General features: G+C 45.0%; 1 protein-coding gene across 1 annotated transcript in view; it reads right to left on the reverse strand.

Moving 5' to 3' along the window:
* Positions 1 to 19,270, reverse strand: part of LOC137424251 (XK-related protein 6-like) — a 35,812-nt gene extending 16,542 nt beyond the window's left edge. The window contains exons 1-2 of the mRNA XM_068111711.2: positions 18,546 to 19,270; positions 5,037 to 5,209 (exon numbers count right to left, since the gene is read on the reverse strand). Of these exons, the coding sequence (XP_067967812.2) occupies positions 5,037 to 5,209; positions 18,546 to 19,270 (898 nt within the window). The remainder of the gene's footprint in view (positions 1 to 5,036; positions 5,210 to 18,545) is intronic.
* Positions 19,271 to 22,591: the final 3,321 nt, after the last annotated feature.

Here is a 22,591-nt window from a genome sequence, read left to right on the forward strand (position 1 = left end):
CACAAAGAATTATACACACAAAGTTATGGATTACATCTGATGGATTATTTGCAATAAGGGAACGGGAAACGGGAACAGGTCAGGATTGGATTCTAAACATGAACATGTCAAAACGTTAGGCAGGATTCCTTTGGTGTGCTTCAGGCATAAATGTGTAATGCACAAACCTATGGTGTATAAGCACAGCCTCATTCGCTTCCGAAATAATTTAAAATAAATGCGGGTGGTGTGTAGGCACAGAACGCTGGCTTGATTGCTCAATGTCTCAAAAAATAACAAGTCGGGTGATGTAATGATGCCAAACCATTGCTATTGCCTATGTGCATATATAATACATTGTGTTTATATAGCTTGGATTGATTCCAATTCCACTGGGCCATAAAGGAATTATCCCATAGACCGGAAGGCTTGAAGCCTGAGGCCTGCACACACTGTGTGCTTCAGAACGCCTGTGACGCAGATGGGCTGCAACCTTTTGACATTTGATGATGCTTTTAATAGTCGCTGATGGTCTTTTTAACACTGATGAGAAAAGTTATAGGGACTGATGGCAATTGTGAATATAACACTTCTTTTAGGAGCAGTTTTACCTCACGTCCAGTGAAGCATATTATTTAAACTAGCAACGGTACCCGCCCTACGGGTGGGGCTTCAGTTGGGAGGCCCAAATGAAAAGGCAAAATATCAGAAATGGCTTTGAAGGGTTTTTTTTATTTTAAACGATTTATATAAACATCCGTTTATATAAATCACGTGCAAATATATTCACACGCAAATCATGTATATCACACGCAAATCATCAAAATCTAAACAGTATTTGTAGAATTTCAATAAAAGCCATATCACTGTTCATATCGGTAAATATTATTCCATCGTGTTTCAACTTTGGGCAATGGGCTCTCCAATATACGATGTGTTCACGGTTTGAATTACGTAACGTAACGTTTGTGATGATGTTTTCATTGTGACGATGTTGTGACGATGTTGTGACGATGTTGTGACGATGTTTGTGTTCACGGTAGTGTTTGATGTGACGGTGTGAACGTAATTTCGCAATGTTTTTCGTTTTTATTTTCGTAATCGTTTAATGAACGTTTAATGAGCGTAATGATCATTAAATGAATGAATGAATGTATTGAATAATTTGATGTGAACCGAAAGACGTCTCAGAGCTGTCACATTCATAATCGCTATGTCGTATGTACTCCCCATATGCGTTTCCTTCATTGTAAAAACTACCAAGTCAACAGTTAAAAGGATTTTGAGCCGATAGGTGTTACGGCCTTGGCAAGATCGATGGAGACAGCGATCTCTTAGCTTATACACCGCCCAAATAGTTATGTGGAATTCTCTCATGTAGAGATTAAACTCACGTCGTTTGAACTTTGGCCGAGGTCATTATTTACTTTTAATGATGTTTATATACGAATCAAAAAGAAGATAATTGGTTTTGGGTCGTCCTTTCCGCATATCTCGTGGGATTGCGAGTTGGAGAGACGACCGTGATGGCGGGGAGGGGGTTGGCATTCTCTCAAGCAGGGATTCAACCCATGTCCTTATAAAAGGTCTTTGTCTGAGGTCACTGAGTCCGATCGATGCAGCCGATCAGTGCAGCCGTGCAGCGATCAGTGCAGCCATTTGTGCGGCACCCGGGAAAATAACGTTATGCAGGAGTCCAAACCTGAAAATGCTGGAGGCCAAACCTGAAATTGGAAAAACAATATAGCCTATTTTACTCAAGGGGATCCCAGGATTACCCACCCAAAATAGCATTGCAATCGGTTCAGCCATTTTTGCGGTACCTTTGAATGGACGGACAGACAGACGGCCGGACAGATGGATGGACATTTGGTGAATTATAGTAAGATATACACGACATGACCAAACATATGTGGACACCTGAACATCACACATCTCATTCCAAAGTAATGAGCATTAATATGGAATTGGTCCCCCACCTTTGCTGCTATAACAGCCTCCACTCTTCTGGGAAGGCTTTCCACTAGATGTTGGAACATTGCTGTGGGGATTTGCTTCCATTCAGCCACAAGAGCATCAGTGAGGTCGGGCACTGATGTTGGGCAATTAGGCCTGGCTCGCAGTCGGCGTTCCAATTAATCCCAAAGATGTTAGATGGGGTTGAGGTCAGGGCTCTGTGCAGGCCAGTCAAGTTCTTCCACACCGATCTCGCCAAACCATTTCTGTATGGACCTCGCTTTGTGCATGGGGGCATCGTCATGCTGAAACAGGAAAGGGCCTTCCCCAAACTGTTGCCACAAAGTTGGAAGCACACAATCGTCTAGAATGTCATTGTATGCTGTGGCGTTAAGATTTCCCTTCACTGGAACTAAGTGGCCAAGCCCGAACCATGAAAAACAGCCCCAGACCATTATTCCTCCTCCACCAAACTTTACAGTTGGCACTATGCATTCAGGCAATTGCATTCTCCTGGCATCCGCCAAACCCAGATTAGTTCGTCGGACTGCCAGATGGTGAAGCGTGATTCATCACTCCAGAGAACGCGTTTCCACTGCTCCAGAGTCTGATGGCGGCGAGCTTTACACCACTCCAGCCGACGCTTGGCATGGCGCATGGTGACCTTAGGCTTGTGTGCGGCTGTTCAGCCATGGAAACCCATTTCATGAAGGTCCTGACGAACAGTTGTTGTGCCGACGTTGCTTCCAGAGGCAGTTTGGAACTCAGTAGTGAGTGTTGCAACTGAGGACAGACAATTTTTACGTGCTACGTGCTTCAGCACTCGGCGGTCCCGTTGTGTGAGCATGTGTGGGCTACCACTTTGCGGCTGAGCTGTTGTTGCTCCGAGACATTTCCACTTTCACAATAACAGCACTTAGTCGACCAGGGCAGCTCTAGCAGGGTAGAAATTTGACGAACTGACTTGTTGGAAAGGTGGCATCCTATGACGGTGCCACGTTGAAAGTCACTGAGCTCTTCAGTATGGCCCATTCTACTGCCAATGTTTGTCTATGGAGATTGCATGGCTGTGTGCTTGATTATATATACCTGTCAGCAATGGGTGTGGCTAAAATAACTGAATCCACTAATTATAAGGGGCGTCTACATACTTTTGGTCATGTAGTGTAAATTGGGTTTTTAACAATTGTTTTTTTCCAAACGTTTTCTGATTTCACTCTATATTTCGACAAATATTTAGGCCATGAGTTCCGATTGTATAAATATTGAATCAGATTTCGAATATCAGCTTTTAATAAGCCTATATAATACGAAATGTTGCCAGGAACCAATCACAGTGCACCTAGCCTCACACAGCCAATCAGTGTAACAGGGAACGGATGAACAGAAGCCAATCTTGTCATGTATATATATATATATATATATATATATATATATATATATATATATATATATATATATATATATATATATATACGTATATACATATATATATATATATATATACATATATACATATATATATATATACATATATACATACACATACATACAAACATATATATCCGTTGAACTTGGGGACGACTAAGAAGAAGACCTTTGTTGGTCGAAAGCTTGTCGAAAATTAAAGATCGACGTCCTGAAGCTACGTCCGTGTCTGATTTAATCTCCCGATTATTTATTTAATGCAAATGAGACGCCCTGCTCGTACTGTGGAGTTTCTACTATTTCTCACAGTTATATATATATATATATATATATATATATATATATATATATATATATATATATATATATATATATATATATATATATATATATATATAATTCCAGTAATCTCTGTGTGTTTGTTTGTACGTTTGTACGTTTGTACGTTTGTTTGTTTGTCTGTGACCGCTGTTTCTCGACAACCACGGGTCCGATATACTTTAAACTTGCCAGGTATATTGCTGAGGACCCGAGGATGTGCCTTTTCAAGGTTTGAAATTAATCGGACAAGTACTTACCGAGCTATGGCGATTTAGCCGTTCGCCGTTCGCTTTGGCGTTGCGAATGGACCAAACCATTGCATGTAAATAGAGGGGTGGGTTCTGTGGTCGTTGCGAATGGACCAAACCATTCATGTAAATAGAGGGGGGGGGGGGGGGTTCTGTGGTCGTTACTGCCACGTGGTTTCAAAGTTTTTTTTTGTTGTTGTTTGCACGCATGTTTTTTTGCACCCACGTACGGGCACGCCCTAGGATGTTTACACACACACACCCCTACACAAATTTTTTTTTTTTTTTTTTTTTTTGGCAAGGAACGGGCACCCACGTACGGGCACGTCCTAGCTTATATATAGTACGGGCATGCCCTAGTATATATAAATATGACACACACACACACACACACACACACACACACACACACGAATCGGGGATAATTTAATATTCCCTTTTACACAGCTCACTACAAAGGCTCAAGCACAGTAGAGCGATTTTTTTTTTTATCAAAAAAAAAAACGAACTTTGCTTTTCAAATTTTTTCAATATTTTCTTTGCCCAAAACACTCCCTGACACTGATGAACCTCTGAAAGTTTGACGAAAATCTGTTCAGCCATCTCTGAGAAAAATGGCAACACACAGACAAACGGCTCTCTTATAGTACAGATAATAATTATAAACACTGATCTTATATTTCATAAAAAGTGACATTAAAACAACATAGGTGTTCACAGGAAGCAGCACTTGGAGAGAGCAGACCAGCATGCTCATTGTGTCATCTGTGAATCCATAAACCATTTTGTTCTCCATCTAAAAATTTGAAATGTTGTAAAAGAACAAACAATTGTAATGTATTGTAGTTGTAATAGCTCAACAATTCATTTTTGAGTGGAAGAGCGTGCAAGGAGGAAGGGGGAGGTGTTTCCCTATTTTCACCATACTGTTCTTGTTTTACTCTACAACTAAGTAATAAAGTTCAGGTGTTTAAACTCTGAGGAATACGTAGTTATAACTCCCTACGTTAAGTCAGTTTGTCGTTCAATACTTCAAACTCCTGTTTCCACATTCGACCTCGACTCCCAACATTCCCATTTCCACCACTCTCATTCCAAACTCACCCTCAGGCAATGGCAGCTGTCCCCGCTGCACGAGCAAACATAGCTGGAACAGTAACTGTGGACCGCTGTGCAGAACAGCAAGGAGTAGTCGTAGTAGACTTACGTCCGTGTACTCATATCGCAATGCCCTCAATCTCTTGCACTTTGCTGCCTCGGGTTGCTGCATCTCTTGCCTGGCACATAGTGCGAAGTATGTGACTCGTAGATATCTGTCCGCCCAAGTATGTAGCCAAAAGCAGTAGGGAGTGGGAGAAGAAAGGTGAATGGCTGGTTGGGAGCAGGAAAACAAAATAATCAAACTGACAGACTAACATTATGGCTCAAAGTTTGCGATAACATTGACAGTTTGAGCAGCAGTGAAAAAGACAGATTACAAAAGAAAGTAAGGCCTTTACTGAAGCATTAATCCTTCATTTCAAAAAATATTGAACCATTATAAAATTCTGTGATGAAAATAAAAACACAACTCATTAGAAAGGTTTTATGATAAAGACAATGTCAAGGTTTATCTTGGATCACAAGATGGCCCAACATCTCTAAGCCTTTAAAATGGGTGAAATTAATGATTTGAATCATCATGATGTATATAGGCAAATGTAAAATAATTAAAATAGACCAATCAAAAATTTTAATTACTGAAAGCCCCACCTGAAAACCAGCTTTCAGTCATAGTCAGGGCCCTTAGGGATATTTTGGTTCAAATTCTTCCAAAAGCATCAAATTTGGCGCAGATGTTGCCCATATGCCATACTCTTTCGATTTTTGACGGGCGCCAAGGGCGGTACGATCCGGGGACCGTACCGGTCCATCACGCCATGTCACCTGACCTATGACGTCATAATTAGGATATGCATCCAATCACATGGCGTACTATAAGTGGTCAAAGTTCAAAATGAATCGATCGAAAAATGAAGGCAGGGATCCATTTTTAAGGTTTTCATAAAATCCAATATGGCCGCCAGGTCACATGACCCATGACGTCATATTTATGACATGTATACAATCATGTATACATGAACCCGGATCATGATCGCACAAAAATTAAACACAAGGATATGGCATACAGTTCATAAAACATCAAAATCCGTACCTTTGTAATTAGACTGATGAACTGCATATGCCTGAAAATTAGGAAATAGACATGTAAATATTTCCTCTAATTGTCAAAAATAAGGTCAGAGTTCGAATACCCAACCCAGAAACATAAAATGGTGAACCTCGCGTAAATCTTGATAAAAAACAAAAAAACCGACATGTTTGACTCAAAAATGACCTTTAAGATGACCTTGAGGGTTGACCTTGACCTCGAATCATCAAAATAACATCATAATTGGATTCCTCAACCTCGAAAACCCCTGAAAAGTGGTATCATACATGATTCCAACCCTTTTGGTTATTTAACTGATTTTCCTCTAATCCGGGTGGCGGCCATTTCGTATTTCGCCAATATGGGGCCCCCGGGAGGGGGGGGGGGCGGTGGGGGCGCCGCCCGTCAGAAATCGAAAGAGTATGGCATGGGCAACATCTGCGCCAAATTTGGTGCTTTTGGAAGAATTTGAACCAAACGGCCCCAAAATATCCCTAAGGGCCCTGACTATCAGTCCGAAGCAAAACAAAGAATGCTACAGGCCAGACCAGGTATTGTATAGAAACATGCACTAGGTTTGTTCAAGCAGTTTTACTGAATGTGACAGATTGAAAAGTGTTGTCAGAGTTCTTTACATAATAAAAAGAGTAACTAGAAAACATCTGAAAATGCAAACGCCACTTTGTACTTTGTATTCAGACCACACGTCCACCTTGTATTCAGACTTCTTCTTCTTCTTCTTCTTCTTCTTCCGCGTACAAAACATGACAAACAGTGAAAAACAAGAAGATTGACGACTTTAGGCGATCTTGACATTTTGACCTCAAAATCAAGAGGCTTCAGTGACCGAATATCCAATCCCTGGTTAAATTACAAGTCAATGAGATGGAAATTGATGACTGTAACCTTGACCTTTTTGACAGAATACAGTTTACTCTATGAATTGGGTCATTTTGGATGACTGACATATTGATATGACTGACAGTCATATTTTATGCAACTTTGACCTTTTGATCTAAAAAAATTAATCGGCTTCTAGCTTTTGATTGGTGAACCAATTCAGTGATCCAATATGCACATTCTTAAAGTTGCAGGTCAATTGGATGAAAATTTATGATTTTACGTGACGTTCACCTTCGACCTTCTGACCAAATTATTAATTTGTCTTCTCCATATTCGAATAATAAAGCTTTGTTAAAATTTGACAAAAGCTCAAATGGTAAAAAAAAGCAGTCTCTCAGTCATACATACACATACACACATATATACACATACACACATACATACACATACACACATACATACACATACACATACACACATACATACACATACACATACACACACACACACACACACACATACACATACACACATACATACACATACACACATACACACACACACACACACACACACGAAAACAAAGCCCAAATCTAAAGAGGAGAGTCCAGAAAAATAAAACACAAATATAAAATTAAAGACAAAGACCTAAAGGTAATGGTTGCTGAAAACAAACTGAAAATCAAAATGATAGCAAACCTACGGCGAGGATAACATGAGGAGAAAACAAGGCCAGATGTTTGTTTGAAAACTATCAAAATCTTCTACAAAATCAGTGCATCTCATGAATGTACCTGCCAAGGAAAGCAGGAGGTGGCAGCCTGATGGAACTCAATCAAGAACACAGAGCGACGACTGTAGGATTAGCAGAGTTCGTGAAAAGCTCAACAGACTAACAAACACAATTTGTGTACAAGCATGAACACATGCCAGAAAAGGTATCTCTCACTGACCTTGCAAAAAACTTCCAAAAACAGGTGCAAATAGAAGATGTCACCCACTAAACCGAAACAGCAACTAATACAGCCCCAACGATTGCAAAAAAAGACAAGAAAACAGAGGATTAAATATCAGCAGATATATAGTGACAACTAGGAGAAAGACAAAAGAGCAGGGAAATATTAAAAATAAAAAAGAGTTGGCCGTATTGGGGATAGACAAAGAAGGATCACTGGAATGGCTAAGAAGAGGTCAGCTCAACTGGGACAGAGAACGAATCATAATAAATGCCCAAGACCAAGTACACCACAGGAATGGCTTTAATAAGATGGCAGGACTGAGTCAATCGGACAAGTTTAGGTTCTGCAATGTAGAAACACAAAGCACGATTCACCTCCTATCGGATGTAAAAAAAAAAAAAAATCGTCAGAACAGCTGTACACCCAAAGGCATAACGAAGTATGTAGAGTAATCCACTGGCACATCTGCAAAAACTTCAATATCCCAGTTCCAGAAAACTCATGGAAATATGAACCAAAAGCAATCATTGTAAACAGGGACGTAACGCTCAAGTAGGACCTGATGATCCCATGCAGCGTGAACATAGAAAATAAAGCACTGTGACATTGTACTCAGATGCAAAAAGGAAAAGAAGGCATTGCTGATTGAGATATCAATACCCAGCGATTTTGGTATAAATAATGCAGAAATTAAGAAAATGACCAAATATCAAAAACCTCAAGAATGAAGTGAAAGATCCCTGAAGCTGAAGAGCACCAACATTGTACCAATGATAAATTGGAACAACGGAATGATAAAGAAGAACCTTACAGACATCTTTAAAAACCATCCCTGGGAAAATTACCGCAAATTAACTACAGTTGGAGGCTTTACAGGGCTCAGTGACGATCCTCAAAAGAGTTCTTGGAACAAAACTCTGAGAACAACAAAACTTAACAACTTATACCATGAATCCTTCACCGAAGCGGGGGTGGATACTTTGAGTCCTGGGAGGACTCCGTTCTGCCTTCTGAAACCCAATTATGGAGATAACTAACGAAACACACATACACACATTTTAAACACACACAAACATATGCATGTGATTGCAAAACCCCAACTCCCAATGGTTGGCAGATGAGCTAATGATAATCAGAGAAAGAGAGAGAGAGAAAGAGGGACAGGGGGAGGGTGAGATGAAAAACAGCTACATAGCGGGTATAAATAAGTCTTCAGTCACATGTTTAAAAGATTCAACTATTGTATTTCTCATTGAAATTGAGAGTTTGTTCCAAAGCCTTGAGGCAATTGATTGAAAGAAACTATAACCCTTCTTTTTGCAGAATTTATGTACAACAAGGGAAGGAGCTGCTGTAGAACAAAGTGAGTAATAAGATGTTCATTGCTGTGTAAAACATGATGAGATGTATACTGGAAGAGAAGATGACATGGCCTTAAACGCTTTAATAATTATTCTTTACTAGCTGAAGTACCTGGCATAGCCCAGGGTAATTCAATTGATTAGGTATTAAAATATTTCCTGCATGACAAATTGGGGAATGGTGGCGTTATGGTTTCATATGGATTACCAATATTGGGCGTTACACAATGCGCTTGTACATGGGGTGTTTGCAGTTTCGGTTACAAGAACAATCACGATGACATATAGTCACTCGGCTTCACGGACGGAAGGAGTCTTAAGGATCTTTGGGGTCTTAAAGGTCTTAGGTGTCTTTAAGATCTTAAAGGGTCTTCGAGGTCAAAAAGGGTCTTATGGATCTTCAAGTTCTTAAAGGGTATTCAAGGCCTTAGGGTTGTTAAGGATCTTTTGGGTCTAAAGGGTCTTATGGGAAGTTCAGGGTCTTTAAAGGCTGAGGTGGTGGATGAAAATACCCTTAGGACAATACTCGGGTCAGACTTAATTTGGTAGACAGACGGACAAACAGACAGACGACAAAATTTATTTCTGAGTAGCTGGCTACCAACAACAACAACAACAACAACAACAACAACATGCATTTTAAAGGCCATTTTCCCTGCTAGAGCGGGGGTTAGCCTTGCGGTCCCCATGACAATCTTCTCCATTTTGCCCTATTTTCTGCATCTCTCCTTGTTAACCCCCTTGCCCGCATTTCTTCTTCCACCATCTTTAGCCAAGTCTTTCTCGGTCTTCCCCGTCTTCTACTTCCTTCTACATTCATTTCCATCACTCTTCTCAACCAGTCACTTTCATCCTTCCTCAACACATGACCAAACCATCTCAACCTGTTCCTCTTCACAGCATCAATCACAGGCTCTATTCCCATCATCTTTCGCAATTCATCATTTGTCTTCCTCTCTCTCAACGATACTCCGCACATCCGTCGAACCATTCGCATTTCCACCCTTTCCAACCTTCGTTGCTGCTCTACGTTCATTACCCATGTCTCGCTCCCATAAATCATAACACTTCTCACACATGCAGCATACACCTTTCCCTTCAGCTTCAACGACACTCCCCTCATCATCAGCACGCCACTCAATTCCCGAAACTTCTTCCATGCACATCTCACTCGAGCAACCGTTGCCGAGTCTGATCCACCTTCTCCATTCAGCATGTCTCCGAGGTAGCAAAATGTTTTCACACCTTCCAGCTTCATGCCGTCTCCAAGATCCAACTCAACATTTCCTCCATCTGCAGCTCCCTCTGTGCACACCTTACATTTGAATGTAGCTGCCACACTGGTTAATGACCCTCTCAGACCACTACATTTTTGATGAACCCACTCAGCGCACATTGTACACTGAATGGAGTTCACTCCGACACCCTTCCTACACACAGCACAGGGCCACTTCCCAGTTCTTTCCACCTCACCACATGCTTTACCACTTGCCATCACCTTCGTCTTTCTGATATTCACCCTCAGACCTTTTGTCTCCATACATTCCTTCCACGTGTTCATCTTTTCCTTCAGTCCATCCATACTTTCCGCAATCAACACCAGATCATCTGCATACAACAACTCCCACGATAAACCCTCCTTTACGTTCTGAGCCAGCACCTCCATCACAGCTACAAATAGTAGTGGACTTAGTACCGACCCCTGATGCACTCCCACCTTCACCTCAAACTCACCACTGTTCCCGTCCTTCGTCCTTACAGCTGTGCGCGCTCTTTTGTACATTGCCATCACTACTCTGATCAACCATTCCTCCACTCCTAACTTCCTCAATGCCCATGTCAATACTTTGCGTGGAACCCGATCGAATGCTTTCTCCAGATCGACAAACCCAAGAAACAACTTCTTCCTCTTCTCCAAGTACTTCTCCTGCAACTGCCTCACAATGAAAAGCACGTCTGTCGTTCCTCTTCCTGGCATAAATCCAAACTGCATTTCGTCGAACTTCACTTTCTTCCTTAGCCTCCTCTCCAACACCCTTTCCAATACCTTCATTCCATGCTCCAATAACTTTATCGCTCGGTACGAGCCACACTCCAGAGGGTCACCTTTCCCCTTGTATAGAGGGACGAGGGTACTCAATTCCCAATCCACTGGAATGCGGCCTTCTTTCACCACCAGATTACAGATCTCTGTCATTCTCTTCACACCCCAACTTCCTGCTGCCTTCAACATATCTCCCACAACTCCCGTCGGCCCTCCCGCTTTTCTACCCTTCATTGCTTTTATCGCTTCCTCAACTTCCTTCTCAGTTATCTTCTCTGCCGGTCCTAAAACTGGGTTACTCTCTATGTTGCCATCCCATTCATTCTCTGTATTCAACAGCATTTCCATATATCTTTTCCATCTTCCTTTAATTCCATCTGGGTCGACAACGATTTGTCCCACTTCATCCTTCAAGCAACTCACCCCCATCACATCACACCTCTCTTTCGCTATCTGCTTTGCAATCCTGAATACTGCTTTCTGACCCTCTTCCGAATCCAAGCGTTCTCCGAACATTTTCCTACATGCCTCCTGCGCCTTTGCTACCTCTTTCTTTGCAGCCTTCCTGGCTGCCTTATAACTTTCATGCTCTGCTGTTTCTGCTCCCGTACCCTTCGCCTTCTGCCACTCCTTGAACTTCTTCCTCTTCTCAGCAATCCTCTTTCCAACTTCATCATCCCACTACCATGTTTCCGAGTGCCTCGGTGGTCCTTTTGTCCATCCACATACCTCACCAACGGCTCCCAACAGACTAGCTTTCATTGACATCCAACCACTTTCAAGCTCAACCACATCATCCTCTACCCTACTCAGCCTCTCTTTTAATGCCTCCCTCACTGTCACCTCTTTCAACCTCCACACCTTCATTCTCAGTTGGTACTTCACCCGCCGAGCTCTCCTCGCACCTTTCACCCTTACGTCGCAGACAACCAAGTGGTGCTGTGAAACAGCCTCCTCCCCCAGGATCACCTTTGTGTCTCGGAGGTGCCCCCTATCTCGCCTACGCACCATCAGGTAGTCAACGGTCGTCGTCGACCCACCTGACGTGTATGTAACAAGCTTATTATCCTCTTTCTGGAACTGAGTATTACAAATCAACAAATCAGCTCCATCAGCAAACTCCAAAATCCTTTCACCTTCTCCATTTCTCACACCATATCCGTAACCCCCATGAACTCCGTCAAAACCATCCATACTCCTTCCCACATGTCCATTTAGGTCTTCTCCTACCACAACAACTTCCTCATCTTTCACGTTTTCCATCAGCTTCTCTATCGCACACCAGAACTTGTCCTTCTCTTCATCTCTTCGACCAACCTCCAGAGCATATCCCGAGATGACGTTCACCAAGAGCTTTCCAATCATCATTTTCACCATCATCAACCTATCACTCACTCTAGTCACACTCACCACACTGTCTACAAACTCCTCAGAAAACAGGACACCAACACCATTCACGCCCTCCAGGCACCCTTGCCACACAAACTTGTATTTCTGTCCCTGCCTACCCTTCACCATTCTCACACCACTTCCCTTCCATCTCGTCTCTTGCACACAACATATGTCCACTCTTCTTCTGACCAATACTTCCACCACTTCTCCTGATCTCCCTGTCATTGTCCCTACATTCCATGTCCCAAACCTCAGAAACCGATCTCCACTTCGGGCTGTACCCTGCCCACATGTAGTTGTAATTGTCATGGTTCTCTTTTTGAGGCAATGTTTTTATGGCCGGATGCCCTTCCTGACGCCAACCCTCTTAGTCGCCTCTTACGACACGCAGGGATACGGCGTACCTATTTTTATCCAGGGTACACACTGGGAAACGTTTAAAACATGGAAATTCTGGGGGGTGGGGGGGGGGGGGGAGCGGCGTCAGCATCACGGCTGCGGTTTAAACATATTTAAATAATATTTAAACAAAACCATGAAAACAATCTGGGAAAAGTCTCTAAGTGAGAACGTGGATTTGAGAAAGCAGGAGCAGAGGTGAAAGAAAAATGAGCTGGCTACCCAACTCCAATATATATATATATATATATTTACATTACTTTGCAAAACTTTGGGTTATTCAAATGTTATTCATACTTTGAAGTAAATTCATCAAATTATCAGTGACTAATTATATATGTATATTATTTTACATTATCAGCCTTTATAGATACACCTGAAGCAAACTGATTAAGTAAATAACAAGAACAGTGTCATTTTATAGTATCAGTCAATCCTTTGTGTATCTGCACTTGGCCTTCATCAGTGCCATCGCTCTTTTACCAATACTTCCTGTGTATGGCTGAAGCACTCTTAGTTGGTAAACTTGTGCCAAATACCCTGTAGTCAATTCCACAGTTCTGTGTGGTTAGTTTGGTTCCTTTTTGTCTTCTTAGATTCCAGATAATCCCATATGGCCTCGATGCGACTCGTATCCGGACTCTGAGAGCGCCATTCTGATATATCAAGCGCAGCTGCTGTAACATTGTTCTCCAAATACTGTTTCACTATCGTGAAAGTGTGTTTTGGATCATTTTCCGGTCGAAAAATGATTCCTCTTCGATTAAACGATTTCCACTCGGAACTGCGTGGTGCTGCAGTATCTGCTTGTAATCTCTTTTGTTAGCATCCCATTGATTTTAATAGGTTTTCCGACACCAACAACTGAAATACAACCCCAGATAGTCATAGAGCCTCCGTGCTTATCAGTAAGCTGCAAAAGTAGTGTGTCGTAACGTTCTCCAGATCTTCGGCTTACAAACTGGCATCCCTTCGAGCCCAGAAGTACAAACTTTAATTCATCAGACCAGCGTATCGATTCCATTGTTAAGTCCTCCAATCTTAGTGTTGCTTTGCAAATTCCTGGGTTTTTCCACCCTATTCCATGGTCTCAGCAGTTGTTGTTTTTTTGCTGCAACAGCGCCATGGAGACCTGCTGCAATCAGCTTTCGATGCCATTGTTAATGTTCAGGCCTGCTCTCATTTCATTTGTTAGCTGCTTGACCTTTCTTCGATCGCAAAAGCTGAGCAATTTCAAGTGCTTGTCTTGCCTCGGGGAGGTTTTTCTGGTCTTCCTGCCCTTTTCTTTAGTTATACCGAGCCAGTTTCTTTCAGGCGTTACAAAGTGTACCTCAAATCATTGGAGATCTTTAGCTTTTCCGCTATTTTCTTCATAGTGTGCCCTTATTCTCGCAGAGATTGGATCTTCACACGCTGTCTGTTGAAGGTTGCTTCCTTGGCGCCATTCTGAACCCATTCAGAGACTTTCAGGCAAAGGAAGAAGTTGATGAAAAGCAATTTGACATATTCACTAATTTACAACTTTTTTTGTAGTTTCTTGTAATTTGCATTAATGTAACCGGTGTTGATTACTTCAATAAATTCATTATTATTTACTGTACAAAAATCCACAAACTCTTTCCTGTATGCTTTCATTGTGGTAAGTGGATATTACAAGCACATAATAATATAATACAGACTTGGCATTTAATATGGAATATTTTTTTTGTGGGGGTGAACTTACTTTTCAAGTTGACTTAGAACCAAAAGTTCATTGGAATTATGTTGAAATTATTCTAGATTTTGTTAATGTGACCTTTAAAAGAAACAAAAACCACATTTGACATTTCGAAGCAAATAAATTGATCCTTGAAAAGTGATGGAAACTGATATTGAACTCAATTCATAGACAGTACTGTGTTAAACTTCTGTACGTTTTCCAGAAGTATTTCTTTATTTTGCACATTAGCTAAAAATTTTTTTTTACAAAAACAAAAGTTAAATTACAACTGGGATGACGGACAGTAAAATTACAGTTCAGTACGTCGTGTAACCCCCACGAGCATTCAGGAGAGCACGCACACGTTGAGGCATGCTGTTCATGAGATTTGCCAAGGTTTGGACAGGAATCGCTTGCCATGCAGTGACAATAGCCTGCTGCAATTCACGCACAGAGGTAGGCTGCTGGTCCAAGTTGTCGATTTGATGCGTTAATTCTGCCCACAAGTTCTCTATCGGATTCATATCCGGGGACATGGCAGGCCACTCCATATGCTCTACAGCACAGTCAGCAAGAAAGTGTTGGATCATGCGAGCATGATGAGGCCATGCATTGTCATCTTGGAAGACAAAGTTTCCTCGAAAGGCTACACGAGCAAATGGAAGCAATGTTTCTTCCAGAATGGCCCTGTACTTGAACTGGTTCAGGTTTCCATTCAGAACAACCAGGTCCGTTTTGCCCCCTGCATGAAAAGCAGCCCAAACGGTCACCCCACCACCTCCAGCTTGGACTCTTGGCACTATACAATCTTCGTTGTAGGCTTCATGCACTTGTCTGCGCACTCGGACATGGCCATCTTGACGATAGACCAGAAATCAAGACTCGTCACTGAAGATCACGCGATTCCAGTGTCCTGGCTGCCATTGACGGTGCTCTCTGGCCGACTGCAATCGGTGCTGGCGGTGTTGTCTTGTCAGGCGTGGCTTTCTCAGGGGACGCCTGGCACGATAGCTTGCTTGAACCAGTCGTTGGTTGACTAGCCTTCTGGATGCAGGCACATTTGTCAGTTGCTGCCACTCAGCCCTAAGCCGATTAGCTGACTTTGTACGGCCATTGCGGACTAACCGGTGCAGCTGGCGATCATCCCTCCTTGTGGTTCTGCGGGGACGTCCTGGCCTCGATATTGGAGGAGGGACACCCCTCTGAGCATTTCGTTTCGGGATCTTTGATACCTGACCTTGAGTGATGCCATACTGACGAGCAATTGCACACTGTTTCATGCCGGAATTTCGTAAAGCCACCACTCCATGACAAACAGCATTGTCGAGTTGACGGACCATCTCCAGAGGAAGCGACAATAACTTTTGTAGACGTGCAGCAGTTGTTTTCCACTAATACAGAACGCAACAACCCTTATATACCCGATTGTGAAGCCAATTGTCAAATGTACCTGTCCGTACATTTTGTCACGCCACCTGTGATATAATCCTGTTATTGACTTCTTGCTGCGACAGACAATCAGTGACATGGTTCTTTTAACAAAGAAATCACCGAAGCGTAAAAGAAACTCACCAGATTGATATTCTGAGTTCAGAAAGGAAGCCCAAGTCAAGAAAAAAAAATATTCCATATTAAATGCCAAGTCTGTATATAGAAGCAAAAATACAACTTTTTCTATTTCCTAATTTATTTATATACTTGAAGTTATCTGCAATATAAAATTAACTTTCACAAAAAATTTAATTATTATCTACCTATATTGCACACTTCTAACTTCCCACAAATGCTTCATGGGGAATAGCAACACAAAAGTGAAAATGGCCCAAACTTTTACACAGTAATGTACATGTACGTTAAAATGGAACTTCCGGTCTTATTCGGGGTCTGTGATATACACAGAACTGTCCACTGATAAAAGCAGTATCAGTTTAGAACCAGCCCCCCACCCACATTGCTTGGGAAGGGAATGAATCCACATATGCATGTGTGGATCACTGGCCATTATCAGCATGGAGTGGACTCCCACAACTCCCTCAAGAGTTGAGCAGGCCAGCCATCCCATAAAAGTACATCTAATAGTACCTCTTCACTGGAATTGTGACCGTGAACCCATGTGTCACACAAGCATTTTCTACTCGGGTCCTGACCAACAGGGGACACCTGCCATGCATCCACCCTTTTAGACAGCTGTGCAATATGAATCGATACACGGACTGAAACGTGTCCATGGATCTATTTCCTTCCCAAGGGGAGGCCTGGCATTGCCAAAATGAAAGGGTTTCTAAAGCCTATGTAAGCCGACTGATACGGCAGGAAGCAGTGCCACTGGTGACACAGCATTAGGTAGTGGTTGGCTGTGTTTTTCAGAAACTGCAGCTGGACTGGTTTGACCATTTGATGGTGATATCTATCCTGCCAGCTTAAACGTAAAATTAATGTTAACCGGTTATGGGTACCTAAACAGCGTGGATGTGTGGCAGGCACTCCCTGTTGATCGGGACCCTTGCAGCAAATACTTGTCTGGCACAGAGGTTCATAGTCATCATTCCAGTTAAGAGGTGCTAGAGGTGTTCTCGTCAAACGTGCACACCAAATCATATTTTCTTCTGGAAATGCATTCATTATAATATTAACTAACTTTGACACAAAAGTAGTGGAAATCAGTAAGATGGCAGTGCTATGGAACATCTGTGTCTTTGGAACAAACAATAATAATAATATAATAAATAACGGTTAAAAAACAATTTGCATTAGTTATACATAGAATCTCAAAAAACAATTACTTTTGGAAACAGCAAAATGAAGGTAGATGCAAACATCAGACAACAATGCCATTTACATTGCTGCGATACTGCTTATGGCCCTAAATTGATGAATAGACAAACATTTACATGAAAGCATTGCTGAATTTTAATTAGCCCGTCCCGCACTCAGCAAGAGACTGGGTATTGCAATCACTTCTGTGTGTCTGTGTCTGTCTCGGCCATAACTTTTGTTTTCTTTTTCTTTTTACATTTGAGCTGTTGTCATCAAATTTTCACCAAAGCTTTATTATGATAATACAAAGGCAAATTAATATTTTGTCAAAATGTCAAAAGGTCAAAGATCAGCATCACATATAATCACCAATTTTCATCCATTTGACCTGAAATTTTAAGAATTTGCATATTGGGTCAATTAAGTAGTTTCGCCAATCAAAACCTACAAGCTGATTGTTTTTTTAGATCAAAAGGTCAAAGGTTCTGTAAAATCACCAATTTTCAACAGATTTACCTGAAATTTAAATAATTTGCATATCAGGTTACTGAATTGGTTTCACTAATCAAAAGGTAGGAGTCGATTGGCTTTTTTAGATCAAAAGGTCAAAAGTCGAGGTTGCATAAAATCGTCATTTTTTGTACAATTGACCAAGTTTTAAGAATTTGCATATTGGGTCACAGAATATGTTCACCAATCAAAAGCTAGAAGCCGATTTTTTTTAGATCAAAAGGTCAAGGCTGCATAAAATCATCAATTTTCATGTTGTATTTTTTCAACTGTTTTCGTTATTTTGAGCATATGGAAGAAGAATAAGACGTCTGAATACAAATGGATGCGGACGGGCGTTGCATTTTCAGATGTTTTGTTGTTGTTTTTTTTGTAATTAACCTGTTTATGTGGGCTGGAAAAGTCGTTGAAAAAAATACAATTGACAATTAACCTATTTAAGTACACTGCTTTCTCACCTCCACTCCATGCTCAGCTGACAGAAATGCAGAATGATGCGCCATGTCCACAAACAGCCCCGCCGGCAGCAACGGCAGCTTCCTTGACCAAGGTCATCGTGGATCTCTTGGGCTACAGCCACATCACCCTGGACAGTGGTGGAACACTCATCCTGCGCCAGCCAACGCAAGCTGAATGCTTGCACAAGTAGTGAGGGCAGGAGGGTGAAACCAAGAGTGACATGAAAACACCAGATGTCTCCACGGCTCAAATAGTCAACAGCCAGGAAAGCATCAGTTCCCGCGTTGGCCAGCAGCGTAACTAGGCCGAGGAGAAGCCACATGACTTCAACCATTGGGCAAGGCCTTGATGTTTTTTTTGACTTGCCTCGGCAGCATGCCCTGTTGTTCTCAGCACAGTTCCTTTCCTGGTGGTCATAAGAAACTCCATCACAGCAGCACCCAAGAAACTTCTTTGTCGCAACTTTTTGGTTCTCTGCTTTTGCCATTTTGTGTTGCAGCTCTTGTTTGGGCAAAGAAACCGGATGTTGGGATGACAATTGTGATTGTTCCAATGGTTGTGAGATTGGTTGAAGCTGTGGTAATGGCTGTATTGGTGGGGACACTGTCGCCTCGGTATTAAGAGTGGACGGTAAACTGTTGTTGGGTCCTGAACCAGTTAACGCAAACTCAGTTGACCTGCCACCAGTTCCTCCACCTCTGCCATGTGGTTTGGAGGGCAGCATGATGTGGCCTGCTCATGAGCGTCGTCTCACAATTATTGTAGCTTCCAAACTTGTGGCTTAAACCAGATCAAATGTCTGCAGGAGTACAATAACAGTGTAGTGTAAAGAGCAGAGACATTCTTATGAAATTATATCAAGACAATTCAATTATAATTGAACCAGCACAAAGCAGGAAAGCCTGCATATGAAAATTGGCAAATAAAAAAAGCATGAGATGGATGACAGTATATGAGAAAAATACAAGAGTACCAGTCATGGATATTTTCTTGCAAAAGGAAGGGAAAAGAACAAGCAAATCAAAATCTAGATAAAATTTGTTCATTCAATGCAGTGAGAATACATTTTCATCTACTTTGCATACACAATGTATGGTTGAGGGAGAGCTAATACTGACACGATTAAATTTACAAGTTCCCAAGGCAAGAACCACAAATCAAGAGCCAAGGCAGAGGCATCGACATATTTATCTACACCAAAGAAGAGGGAAAAATTATTACCAGTCCCAGCTTTCTCCTATTGTGGGGATGATTTTCCTTTGCTCCAAGAGATTGAACGACCTCCAAAGCAAAGCATACAGTTCCAGTCCTATGTGTCAAATTCCATGTCGAGTTTGAGCATTTATTTTGTGCTTGAATACCAATTTTATATTAGTAGACAGTGATCGAATATAAATATCCATGCCTGTCTCGGCCTCAGGGCTGGTTTCACTTGTTCTCTCATTTGCTCGCCTCTGGCACCGTCTCCAGCCCCTCCTCCGGCACCGTCTCCAGCCCCTCCTCCGGCACCGTCTCCAGCCCCTCCTCCGGCACCGTCTCCAGCCCCTCCTCCGGCACCGTCTCCAGCCCCTCCTCCGGCACCGTCTCCAGCCCCTCCTCCGGCACCGTCTCCAGCCCCTCCTCCGGCACCGTCTCCAGCCCCTCCTCCGGCACCGTCTCCAACCCCTCCTCCGGCACCGTCTCCAGCCCCTCCTCCGGCACCGTCTCCAGCCCCTCCTCCGGCACCGTCTCCAGCCCCTCCTCCGGCACCGTCTCCAGGCCCTCCTCGGCACCGTCTCCAGGCCCTCCTCCGGCACCGTCTCCAGCCCCTCCTCCGGCACCGTCTCCAGCCCCTCCTCCGGCACCGTCTCCAGCCCCTCCTCCGGCACCGTCTCCAGCCCCTCCTCCGGCACCGTCTCCAGCCCCTCCTCCGGCACCGTCTCCAGCCCCTCCTCCGGCACCGTCTCCAGCCCCTCCTCCGGCACCGTCTCCAGCCCCTCCTCCGGCACCGTCTCCAGCCCCTCCTCCGGCACCGTCTCCAGCCCCTCCTCCGGCACCGTCTCCAGCCCCTCCTCCGGCACCGTCTCCAGCCCCTCCTCCGCCATCGTCTCCAGCCCTCCCCCCAGCAATGGCATCTTCCGGCACGTTCTCTGGCCCCTCCTCCAGCACAAACTCTTCTCGTTCCTCTTCCGGCTGCTTGCCTGGCAGCACTCCATAGATTTCCTTCTGGCAGAACCCCGTGGCTTCCCCTAGGGCAGGGCACGCCGGCTTCCCCTCGGGCAGGGCACGCCGGCTTCCCCTCGGGCAGGGCACGCCGGCTTCCCCTCGGGCAGGGCACGCCGGCTTCCCCTCGGGCAGGGCACGCCGGCTTCCCCTCGGGCAGGGCACGCCGGCTTCCCCTCGGGCAGGGCACGCCGGCTTCCCCTCGGGCAGGGCACGCCGGCTTCCCCTCGGGCAGGGCACGCCGGCTTCCCCTCGGGCAGGGCACGCCGGCTTCCCCTCGGGCAGGGCACGCCGGCTTCCCCTCGGGCAGGGCTCGTCGGCTTCCCCTCGGGCAGGGCTCGTCGGCTTCCCCTCGGGCAGGGCTCGTCGGCTTCCCCTCGGCCAGGGCTCGTCGGCTTCCCCTCGGCCAGGGCTCGTCGGCTTCCCCTCGGCCAGGGCTCGTCGGCTTCCCCTCGGCCAGGGCTCGTCGGCTTCCCCTCGGCCAGGGCTCGTCGGCTTCCCCTCGGCCAGGGCTCGTCGGCTCCCCTCGGGCAGGGCTCGCCGGCTTCCCCTCGGGCAGGGCTCGCCGGCTTCCCCTCGGGCAGGTCTCTCCGGCTTCACCCCGGGCAGGTCTCTCCGGCTTCACCCGGGGCAGGGCTCTCCGGCTTCACCCCGGGCAGGGCTCTCCGGCTTCACCCCGGGCAGGGCTCTCCGGCTTCACCCCGGGCAGAGATCTCCGGCTTCATCCCGGGCAGGGCTCTCCGGCTTCATCCCGGGCAGGGCTCTCCGGCTTCACCTCGGGCAGGGCTCTCCGGCTTCACCCCGGGCAGGGCTCTCCGGCTTCACCCCGGGCAGGGCTCTCCGGCTTCGCCCCGGGCAGGGCTCTCCGGCTTCGCCCCGGGCAGGGCTCTCCGGCTTCACCCCGGGCAGGGCTCTCCGGCTTCACCCCGGGCAGGGCTCTCCGGCTTCACCCCGGGCAGGGCTCTCCGGCTTCACCCCGGGCAGGGCTCTCCGGCTACACCCCGGGCAGGGCTCTCCGGCTTCACCCCGGGCAGGGCTCTCCGGCTTCACCCCGGGCAGGGCTCTCCGGCTTCACCCGGGGCAGGGCTCTCCGGCTTCACCCCGGGCAGGGCTCTCCGGCTTCACCCCGGGCAGGGCTCTCCGGCTTCACCCCGGGCAGGGCTCTCCGGCTTCACCCCGGGCAGGGCTCTCCGGCTTCACCCCGGGCAGGGCTCTCCGGCTTCACCCCGGGCAGGGCTCTCCGGCTTCACCCCGGGCAGGGCTCTCCGGCTTCACCCCGGGCAGGGCTCTCCGGCTTCACCCCGGGCAGGGCTCTCCGGCTTCACCCCGGGCAGGGCTCTCCGGCTTCACCCCGGGCAGGGCTCACTGCCTTACACCCAGGCAAGACTCCGCAGATTCCCCCACTCTGTGGTAGGATTTGCTAGGTACTCGGTGGCACTCCCATACGGTGCTTTTCCAACTACCCCTCTGGCAGCATTCCCCGGCTTTTGTTCATGCACCACTTCATGGCTTTTGCTCATGCACCAATCCCCAGCTTTTGCTCATGTACCGATCCCCAGATTTTGCTCATGCACCACTCCCTGGCTTCTGTTCTGGCACCACGGCTCCCACTTTTGCTGCTCAATTAGGCCCCATAAATATTCAGAAGTGTTATATTCACAATCGTCAATGCCTTCCCAATAAGTTTTCTCTTCAGTATGAAATCTCTCGAGATCTCGTGAGATCTCGCGAGATCTTGCGGGGGAAGTCACGGTTTTTCGAAGCTGTCCCGACCTTCACGCACGCTCGAAGTTAAGTAATTGTACACAATTGTATTTTTGTCAAAACTGTATTTATCTTACGT

Source organism: Myxine glutinosa, chromosome 3 (assembly GCF_964187855.1).
Source record: "Myxine glutinosa chromosome 3, kmMyxGlut1.1, whole genome shotgun sequence".
Taxonomy (NCBI): Eukaryota; Metazoa; Chordata; class Myxini; order Myxiniformes; family Myxinidae; genus Myxine; species Myxine glutinosa.